Source organism: Pelmatolapia mariae, linkage group LG3_W, assembly GCF_036321145.2.
Source record: "Pelmatolapia mariae isolate MD_Pm_ZW linkage group LG3_W, Pm_UMD_F_2, whole genome shotgun sequence".
NCBI classification, from domain to species: domain Eukaryota; kingdom Metazoa; phylum Chordata; class Actinopteri; order Cichliformes; family Cichlidae; genus Pelmatolapia; species Pelmatolapia mariae.
The window spans coordinates 76,875,406-76,886,275 of NC_086229.1; the positions used below are offsets into that span (position 1 = coordinate 76,875,406).

A 10,870-nucleotide genomic window follows, 5' to 3' on the forward strand; every position below is an offset into this window, starting at 1 on the left:
CAAAACAAAAACATCCAGCTCAGGCTGACAGGAAACGGCTGTTTTTATATGAATTCGCTCTGGGGTGCATGAAAGCGTGTACCAATTTCATGGCAGTGCATTTCATTTTTGTGATTTTCTTTCTGTTAGTTGTTTTCGAATAACTTACATACGCATCTATACTTTGCCAATGTGATGAAAAAAAAACTAAAATGTATTAACTTCATTTATAATACAGCTTTATCTGTATTTTGGCTGAATAATTAACAGTTTTATCAGGTTATTTCTTGAAAAATGGTCATCAATCAGGTGAAGAAGAGGGAGTAAGGACAAGCTATATTTAAAGCTCTATGCTTGGTTGGTACAACTTGCACAACAAAGTATACAAACAATCATTATAACCTTACAAAAGATAACAAATTCACATCCATGGTATTTAAAACACCTTGATAAAATGTAAAATGTGTGTAAAATATATCCAAAGTATTTAAAGAAAATGCTTGCATTGATAATATAAAATCAGTATAAACAGAAAAAAATTGATTTGTAAGATTTCATACACACTGACGCTACATTGTATAAAATATATGACAACTCGTGTAGGCCGCTTGCAGATGTGTTCTCAGCTGTGGAAGTGGAAGGTGCATGCACAGCTTTACTCATAGTCTTATAAAGAGTTTAAGCACAATTTATAGCGTAATACACAGGCTAAGATGAACATCCAAGGAATTTTCTTCTGCTTCTTCTTTTTTATATGAAGCCCTTTATCTACAGAACAGCTCCCATCACATCTGTTCCCTCGGCAGACATTCACTGCGGGCCTTGGTTTTATTCCAAAAATCTGCGTTCCAAAACAGCTCTGCAGTCCAGAGGAAAAAAAAAATCCACAACAGCTTCCCCAAATGTCAGGGTTTGTCTTTCAAATTAACGTCTTTGGGAAGAAGCCGTAGCATTAAGCGATGCCTCGACCGCTTATGAGAGTTTCACCATTTAGAAAACAATCTTGTCCACACAAAAACAAGTTAGTTCTCTGATGAGTCTGTTTACTCGTTAAAAAAAACCAAACAGAAACAAAACGTTTCCACAGTGCGCTTCAGTTAACTTTAAAGATGCTAAAGACGTGAGGCGAGGCGGAGGGATTGCCTACGCTGTGGAGTCTGAAGGACGGGCCCGTAATGGCCTGCAGCTCCGTGCCTTTGTCCAGTCGCAGGAGGCCGGACACCTGGCAGGGCTTCAGGAAGTGGAAAGGGTGCGGCCCGGCAGAGGGGGTTGTCCCGTAGCCTTCCATGCATTGCAGCTTCTGAGCCCTCGAGCCGAGGGTTACCACGTCCAGCTTCACGTACTGAGACTGCTGCTCGTTGAACAACACCTGAATGGACAGAGAAGATGATCTCTCATGAACAGGTCAGCAGAGGGAGAACTTGTTTCTGGAGTATTCATGTGAAACTCAAGCACACTGTCTCGGGATTTCATGACTTTTTCTTTCTCTTTTTTTCTCCTTTTGCTTAGATTTTCTCCAGACTTCTGTCAGCCTGACAAGGAGGAAGGCCTGGATACTTGAGATTACCCAAAACCTGATACCCAGCTCTCCAAAAACATGATTCATACGTCTACACTATGACTGCTAGAGCTAAATAAAGCTTGCTTCTAGCTTTGCATGCAGACTTTTTTAATTCACCATACTATCCAACCATCCATGCATTTTCTTCCACCTATCCAATTCAGAGTCACAGGGGGGCTGGAGCCTAATTCACCAGACTAAAAGTAAGAAATGTATTTTTATAGGTGTGATGCTTTAACCTTGATCTCTGTTTTATTTAAGATGTTTTCAGCTGGATTCATCTTTCTCAGAATCGTCAGTGTTTGAACTTTGTCTTAACCATCCCATGAACCCGTTTCAGTTTACTTTAATTTCACTTTAAATTATTACCCAACCATAGTCTGAAATTGTTTTTTGAAATTAAGTTGGCAGGATAAAAATATAGAATTTTGTGAAATAATATAAAGATACCTAATCAACTTTCCTGCGATTTAAAGCTGCATTTATACCTTTGGGACAAAACATTTTCATTTTGACTCTGTTTTGGTCTTTTCCATAGACTGTATATAAAAGATGGATGTGCCCATCGCAAACACAAAGTATGACACAGTATGTGGTTTCAGAAGAAGAAGTCAGGTTAAAGGGAAGTCATATAATGAATTACTTCATTATATGACTTTGTAAAAAAAAAAAAAAGTTAAAAAAAAGATGAATTTATGTCATCAGTCACCAGCAGATGACAAAGACTTTGATTTTTTTGATTTCTTTCCTGTAAGAGTGTACTCCTCTTACTGCGAATGTGGGTTTCTTAATCATTTTGTTATAAAAGGAATTCAACAGAGCTGCCCGTTCCAGGAAATATTCACTTTCAGTGACAACCAAATTCCCTAAAAATACATTACACAATGTCGACTTTGTATTTGGTTATAATTTAAAATTTTGCTGCATTACATACTGGTTAATGTGTAACTGTAAACAGTACAAAGCCTCAGGGTTTAAAGAGTGAAGCCAATGTAGAAGTAACTTAGCCTGTATTCTTTTTAATAGTCACCAGGGGGCGATACAGGTACAAAAAAACTTCCAATCCTATATACATTTAAGGGAAAATGTCTCTTTCTTGACCTCTTTAAACACTTTCCTGTTGAGTTTATGGACTCAGTCACTCATTTGAATTAAAAACTTAAGTAAACATTTGTCATAGCAAGTTCCAGAAAGGAGAATTAGCCAAGGTGTGCTTGCTGACTAACAACTTGTGAGCTATAATTCATTAGCCAGTGATTTTTGTTTTGTAACATTACTGCAAAAATATTGTTTTACAGTAGCATTATGAATTTTAAAACCTTAAGCAGAGGACATTAATACTGTGCAACCAAATTTTCTTTGAAGGGTTTATATTAAAAGTGAACAGTGGGCATACCTTGCTAACTAAGCTAGCTAGCGCGAGCGGATCGGCTCCAGTCCAATTATGGTCTTCAGCAACCAGTGCAAATTTTGATTTAATTTTAGTCATAAGTCTAAAGTCATAGTCAGTTTTAATCGAATAAATCTCATAAAATTATAATAAATATTAAATCTAAAAGGTGATTCAGTTGATTAAAATATGAAGCGTAAAAGTGTGGCGTAGTTTGGTGTCCTACTTTTATTGCCATCAAATGTGAAATGTGCCTATATGTCTGCTCTTGTCTTTGTCCAAAGCACTAACATTTTGTCACATTTTAATGAGAAACAGGGAGATTTCTGAGTTCTGTTTCCAAAAAAAGCTGTACCGTTGCCCGAGGGCTGATCGATTGTTAGCATCTAACCACTGGATCGCTGCCAAACACGTTCTGCCTTTCTACAACTTAATTAGTTGTCTTTGGATCTCATCTCTCCAGAATATTTTCATCTCGTTCCTATTCGCAGACGTAAGCGTCAGTAAAATAATTTCTCTTGATGAAAAAGGTCATTGAGAGAAATTACTTGACAATGAAAATTAACACTGGTGGAAAATTGAACTTTTTTCAAAAAAGATGTGGGCATCTTTTATTTACAGTCTACCAGAACCTGAGGGAAATATCTGGATCTTTACTTCATCTTTGCTTGCGTATCACTGTGTACATCAGCTAGCTGCCAACTGGGAGCCATTTTGATTTTGTACAGTTTATCACACACAAACAGGCAGAACTAACCTGGTGTTTTTTTCTTTTGTGTAAAGAGAAAACATGCTAACTCCACTCAGAGGCACTCTGTCTAGGTTCAAAGCACACCACTGAGCTGCCTTTAATACTGCCCGCATTCATTTGAGACATTATTAATGGAAAAGTTGTGACTGGTTCAGCTTTAAGGTAGAGGTGCGGCTGCCAGACAGTCCCAGACTAATGCTGGGTTAGCTTAGATAAGCCCAGACTCCTTGTTTAATAGCCACACCTTGTATGCAGAGTTTGCAGCTCAAAATAAACTATAGCTCCCAGCAGAAACTCACCTGGCAAAACAGGAAGTAGACGCCTGCTTTCTCCACGGTGAAGGTGCCCTGCTCCTTGTTGTACCTCACCGCTTTACTCATATTCAGCGTCCTCTCTTCCCAGCCCTTGATCACCCCACCTTCTCCCACTGTTAGACACATGAACACACATCCCAGGTCATTCCTCTCAGAGACAAAAGATCCACAGATTAACCTCTGTCCTTCACTTTTACGACTCTTACCTTGCTGAGAGGAGACTTTGGTTACTGACGGAAAGCAAAAGCGATGTTGAAAGAAAAGGAAAAGGGAAAGTCAATTAAGATTTTATGAGTGCAATCGTATAGGGGTATATGATTGAAAACACTTCAGCAGATGCTACACGAGACAGCTACGAGAGATCTGCCAAGCCACTTACTCTCAAAATGAGACGCCGCTTTCCTTCCATTTCCACTCCTCCCTGCTTTCGACGTCCTCTCTGTGAAAGGGAGGCAGGACAGGAGACTGAATGCACATAAAAATGACGTCTGTGGGTTTTTTTTTTTAACAATTTATTTGGACAAAGCAATCATCCCCATCTCTATCTGTCTAATAATATGACACGTTAATTTGGTGCCATTCAGATCCAGACCTGGCTGGCTCTAACAGGGTTAGCAGATGGGCAAAGGATTTCCTTTCACGTGCTTCAATAATATTTCCTCAAACTATTATTTTCGGTCAGAAGCGCGTGCCTCCCCACCACCACACGCACACACACTTGTAGCAGCTAATCTTGGAGCCAGTTGGTCGCAGTCATGTAGAAAATACTGAATACAGAGATTGGATGGAAGGAAGGAGGCTGGAGAGATCTGATTGGAAGGAAGGGTAAAAAAAAAATTAGAAAACCAATAAAACCCCCAAGATGGACAGGGGGAAAGTGACTGGTAAAGCAGAAAAGGACAGGCATTAAAAGGCAAAGCTGACGAACTAAAAGGCTAAGCAAGAAAAATGAAGTGCAGGAACAGGAGAGTCAAAGAGGGTCTTTGGCTGCAGCGTGACCCAGAAGAGTCGATTAAGAACAGAGTGAGGCAACAGCCAGCTTCATCCGAGAACAGGCTCAGATAACTGCAATAAATAAAGCACAGCGCTGATGACCGCCTGCTCTTATTCCCCACTAAAGGTTTTTTTTAGGGGTTTTTTTGCCTTGCAATCCAGCTGATTTCAAACACTGATACAACTCTGTGTATGAACTGTGAATTACACACTTTATGTTTCAGGATGAGACGGGCCAAACGCCCCCCACCGCCATCATTCGGGAATATTGAGCCCCTGTGAAAATAACTCACATGTGGGTGACCCTGTGGACTTTGGATTTGCTATGGCCGAGCGTAAAGCCCTCAGGCTGGCCAGATTTTCTCGACTTAAGCTGTTGGTCTTTTCAGAGGAGAACATAACAGCAGTGTCCTGCTGAAAGGAAAGACTGGAAAAAGCTGTTTGCTCTTCTTATTCCCTCGTTTTTCTTCTTTTTTTCCATTGACAGCCATGAGTTTCTGACAGTTTAATGAGATATTAGTTACTAAAACCAATAAGCTAGCACTTAGAGAATATCAATACAGATACACTGGTGAAATCTAGACACTAATCCCCTTTAAAAAGCCCTTGTGTGGGTTCACTCTCGGGCAAAACGTGGACAATCAAGCAGTCCCGTGATGGTGACGCAAGCAGAGGCTATAAATACAGCAATGATAGGTCATCAAATATCACCGCTTTCACAACAAATCATAGCTGTGTCAGTCGTGTGTTCTGGCGGTGGGGAAAAAAATCAATTTCATTGCCCGAAAGCGTGCAACAAGGCCCCCAGCGCCCGCGCCAGCTGCTTTTTTTCTGGGACTCGAGGCCGCTCTGGTCAGACCTGTAATTTCTGAAACAGTCTTCCAGCTGCCTACTTTTTCCTGTGTCAACTTTTAGCAGCGGGTAGTGCCTGCGGCCCGCGAGACCTGACCAAAGTGGCATGTGGGGCCAAGACTGGCCAGCGCTCTGCGTTAAATGTTCTTCCTAAAAAAACAACAGTTGGTAAGGAGACTGTGTCTGTGGCAATCTGGAGAGCTGAAAGGACAGGACGTCTTATACATGCCGGTGGTGCTGCAGTGCAAGAAAAATGTCAGGCTTTGGCAGGCTTTTCAGACGCAGTACCATCTAGATGTGGGCGGACTGGGCCAAATATCGATAGTATCGATACGAATGCTGGTATTGGCGCGATAGGATCGATGTTTGGTTTTAATGTCCTACTAAGTTCAGTGTGTAGCCAACTGAATTGTGTTAAATTATTTTATTGGAAAAGGAAAAATATCAAACATCTACTGTGAAAAATGGCCTAACGTCTGTTTTATTTACAGACTTCAGCGCATTTAAACAACAGAAGTTAATGTGCTTTAGAGATGGACACATTTAGACTCCAGGTCTACAAAAAAAGCACTTTCAAAATACATAAAAAGATGAAAGGTGTTTTTTCTCTTAGTAACTACTCATCACTAACCATTAAAATGTGTTAGGAATTAGCAAATTGATGATTCATCTCATAAACCGTGACAAACTGCTCTCCGCTACATAAGCTGCCTTTAGAGGTTAAAAGTATTGCTGAAACACTGGCCATGAATTTACTTGGTAGGGGATCGATACCAAATTAGCAGTATATCACAGCACTAGTACCATCTCTCTTCACTCGATGCCCCACCAGCAGCTCTCTCTTCTCCAGGATCAGCTGAACAATGGCCTTCCTCTGTGTGTTGACCTGTTGAAACACACAGAAAAAAAACAAGCTATTAACAAACAGCCAGTTAGTTTTCTCATAACTTTTTTTTTCTGGCACAGAACCCACTCACGGCCACAGACAGCCTTTATTTCCTGCCAGCCACATAAGCAGCAGACTGGTCTCTGGCAGTATCCTGCCCCCTTTGCTGCCATTCTAGCTGTAAATCTACCACTTCCTCAGCGACTGGTTGCGACACCTAATGCATGTTTTCAGCACTTCGAATTCATTGTCATTTTTTTCTGCAAGAAAGAAATTGATTTTGTCAAGCCAGACAGGATTTAAACCCTCAACTGGAAGGTGGGTGGGGGGGAGACTCCACTGGGTCACCGAAGGAGGCCTAAATCGAGTAAGAGGAGAAGCTGCTCCAGAGGAGGGGGGAAGAAGTATGTTTAAATTTACTGCTACTGTGGAAAAGCAGGCCGAGAGAGCTGCACTGCACCCTCCAGACATTCACTCACTGGCTCTCATCAGAAGTTGGCTAACGGTCAAATGGACAGAACAGGGGCCCCCTTGGGGAGGGCTCCAGCAACACTCCACGTGTCCAATTTTAGGGGGTATTTGTGTTATGTGCAGGTTTCTTGCCCCCCCCCCCCCCTCCTCTCCCCCCCTTCTCTTTCTCCTGATATAAAATCCATTGCAATCTGGTTTTGTGAAATACACTGAACTCAAAAAAAAAGAAAAAAAAACAAGAAGAATTTCCATTCTGGCTCTTTTTGGAAATTTATTTGTCTTGTGATGCAATCTCGTGTCGGATATTTGCTGCAAGTGCAAAACAGAAAAAGAAGGAGAGTGGAAAAAAGTTTAGGAAAGCTGCACTTTGCAGGAGATTTAGAAGCGTTTGCTTGTGCGGGCTGAAAATGATTTACACTTGCCACGCTTTATCGTGCAGCCCGTTTCACGCCTCGAGTCCCCGGTAGACTCGAGGCAGTGGGGTGAGCGGGCATACGCTAAATAGCTGAGGCTTTCCAGTAAATTTAGGTTTTAAAAAAATGGAGCACAACTGGCACCAGAGTAATTAATCATGACCCCCCACCCGGGGAGAATGGGGGTGGAGGTGGTTAACAGGGGGAGGTGGACACAAAAATAAGCAACAACTCGGCACAATTTGACTGCGCTTATTGGCGAGTAATAAAAGTGCCAAGCAGAGAAATGGTGCGAGAGAATAAGTAGTCTACGTGCGAGGGGCGAGAGAAAAGGGGGAGGGTGAAGTGTGGATTTGTCCATATGCCCCCAGCCAAGATTCCCGTAACCGCAGCCACAAAAGAAGTTACATAAGAAACACTTGATGGTCTTTCCAAAAAAAAAAAAAAAAGTTGCAGGAGAGTAAATATTATTGTTGGTGCAAAAACGGAGAGGGGCTGTCTGCACGCTCGAATTATTAAGATCTTTTTCTAAAGTATGACACAAACCTGCTCGAGTCGGTCCTGCAGGATCTTGAAGGACTGAGACAGGTCCCGCGTCTGTCGCAAAGTCCACGCCGTAAACAGCGCGCTGCATGCGGCCAGAGACAGAGCCACCAGGGCCAGAGAAGCCCAGACGACCCGCAGCCTGCGCACTCGTCTCCTCTGCAGAATCCGATGCATGTTGGTGCAGACTGCGCTGCTAATCACCGCCGCAGACCATCCGAAATCCCCCGCTTCAACTCCATTCCAGCAGAGCATGAAGTCCCTCCAAATGCATTTCAGTCCAAATGTCCAGTCTGGCAATAAGAGGACAGGCTGTGACCGCTCTGTAGGATCTGCTCTTTAACTTTTAGCTTTATCTGGCAGATGAGTTTGAAAGCAAAGCAGCAAAAACATCTGATCAAATCACAGCCACCATCCTCCGTGTGTGCAGGCCGTCTCCAAATACAAGAAAACTGTGCAACTGGCGCACATCAACTGTTGCATCCTTCTCCTTGTGATTCGTTGACTCAGCTCTCTTGTCTTCCCTTTAAACGGCGTGCTGGGGGGTCAGTCTATTAGACAGACAGACCGAGCACACATGAATGTACACACACGCGCTGAGAGAGACGCACACACACGCAGCCACACAATCTCTGCTGGAGGTGAACTTTGCGTGTGCCCTGAATTTTTGATACCAGCTGGCAGCCGCCGTGAAATTCGACGAGGGGAGCGCACGGAAAGCTTTACGCGAGGCGCACCGGAGCTTCCGCTGCTTGTCAAATCACTCTCATCAACTCCAAATATGTGCCATTCATGTCCGCGACAGTGCCGTGTGTAACCACACGGTGGCTGTATAGACTCACGATCTGCACGCTGCACGTTTGGTTTCCACTGTGCCATCAACAGGTGAGCCAGAGAGCAAAGTTTTCATTCATAATTGAATTTATAAAAAGAAAAGAAAAAAAGATAAACCGTTCCAGGGAACAAAAGGCCAGTGGGTTCAAACAGGAGTACCAGCTCCTTCTATACAAAGCACAGAGGTTCTTATCTTCAGAGAATTTCACGTGGTGGCACTGTGTCCTGACCACTAGATCTCTGCAACTCCTAAAATGTTTTCTGGAGAGCGCGTTGAATCATTTTAAACAAGCACACTGCTGAAGCCACATTTACAAAATGACGCTGTTCATTAAAATAGCATGGGTATGAGGCGTTTTTCAGAGCTCTAGTGCATTTTTTACGAGGCCCCACACAGCAGGCACCATATCAAACAGTAAATTAAAATCAAACTTGAATTTAAAAGTAGCCCGAGGAGTCATGCTGATGCTTTTCTTAAAGAAGAACAAACCTTTCATTGCTCACATACTGTCTTCTTCTTCTTTCCAGCCTTTGTTGGACAGCACTGCTGGCACCTCACCTGCCGATCTGAACGCCTAACGCACGCATACATATGTGAGAATGAGCATCCTTGTGCACATTTGTGTGAAAATGAAGGGTTAGGGTTAAAATAACTTCCTGCCCAAAAAGATTAGAATAAATCTACAGTTTTCCAGTGAACATATAGGTGAACACAGAGACTTTTGGAAAACATGCTCTGGGCAGCCCAATGAAAGACAGAGCTGTTTGGCCACAGGAGCAGTAGACTTGTTTGGACCCAATGTGGCTTTTCAGGAGAAGAACCATCTGTAAAGCATAGCGGTGGAAATGTTTTCATTTGGGGTTTCTTGCTTCATAGCTTTGGTGAGTTTGCAGACATTGATTCAAGTCATCATATCCGAGTGAATGATGATCAGGAGCACGCAGCAAATCCGCAAAGGCCCACTTGCAGGAATGGAAGAAAACCCTTAAATCCTAGTATATCACGTTTATTTGCAGGCACTGTATCGAAGAAGATGAAATGTTGAATATGATTCAAAAACATGGAATGTCTCCATTTCACAAGTGTATGTATCAGAGTCATGTGATGAACTGTCCAGAGCGTACCCCGCCTTTCACCTTATGACAGCTACTGTGGATGGGATGCGTGGGAGAGTCACGAAACAGGGACTGAGAAATACCCCTGCTTAGCAATACTCATGGTTAAAACTCCACAGAAATGTGACTCGTCCTCACATGGCGAATAGGACAATGTGAGCTGCAGCGCCTTGAGGCAGTTGAATTGAATAACTAGCAGTGGGCTTTTATGTTTTGGCTTTTCATGGCTTATTAGCAGCAGGTACTTGTACTTTGATCTGTGCATGTCCTGTTAAATATAGCAGAGGTTTGTATATTTATGTGGAGGCTAAAGTATTCAAAACTGTGTAAAAGGTCTTATACAAAAACAGAGTTTGTACACTTGCAGCGATCTTGAAAGTCAACATTTGTTACAACATCTTTATTCTTCAACACAGTCTGAACTCTCCTAGTCAAGCTTTTTTAAAATTTCACCAAGTCATCTTCAGGAATAGTTCTCCAGACTTCTTGAAGGACATTCAAAGCTCTTCTTTGGATGTTTCTGCCTTTTGTTCTGTTCTCTGTCAAGATGATCCCACACTGCTTCTATGATGTTGATGTCTGGCTCTGGAGAGGCCAATCCATGGCTGATAGTCTTCCACTGTGTGTTTTATTGCATTGGCAGTATGTTTGGGTCATGCTGAAAAATGAAGCCACTGCCAATCAGATGCTTTCCAGTATTGCATGGTGGATAAAAATTTAAATGTACCTCATAACTGTATCTTTTTCATGAGCTGTTTTTTAAAGCC

General features: G+C 42.4%; 1 protein-coding gene across 1 annotated transcript; it reads right to left on the reverse strand.

The window, feature by feature from the left end:
* Positions 1-205: 205 nt before the first annotated feature.
* Positions 206-8,847, reverse strand: tnfsf12 (TNF superfamily member 12). The gene is made up of 6 exons (XM_063469920.1): positions 8,157-8,847; positions 6,645-6,726; positions 4,375-4,434; positions 4,202-4,225; positions 3,981-4,108; positions 206-1,348 (listed from the first exon to the last, which is right to left on the reverse strand). Exons 1-6 carry the CDS (start codon positions 8,406-8,408, stop codon positions 1,073-1,075), a joined length of 822 nt encoding a protein of 273 aa, XP_063325990.1. The 5' UTR covers positions 8,409-8,847; the 3' UTR covers positions 206-1,072.
* Between the last annotated feature and the right edge of the window lie 2,023 nt (positions 8,848-10,870).

Bases quoted from the DNA above. Each gene is read 5' to 3' on its own strand.
- tnfsf12 (XM_063469920.1), bottom strand. From the start codon at position 8,408: ATGCTCTGCTGGAATGGAGTTGAAGCGGGGGATTTCGGATGGTCTGCG. The intron at 6,727-8,156 runs GTTTGTGTCATA...GTGTTTCAACAG, and splicing joins TGCAGGACCGACTCGAGCAG to GTCAACACACAGAGGAAGGC. The intron at 4,435-6,644 runs GTACTAGTGCTG...TCCCTTTCACAG, and splicing joins GCATCGAGTGAAGAGAGATG to AGAGGACGTCGAAAGCAGGG.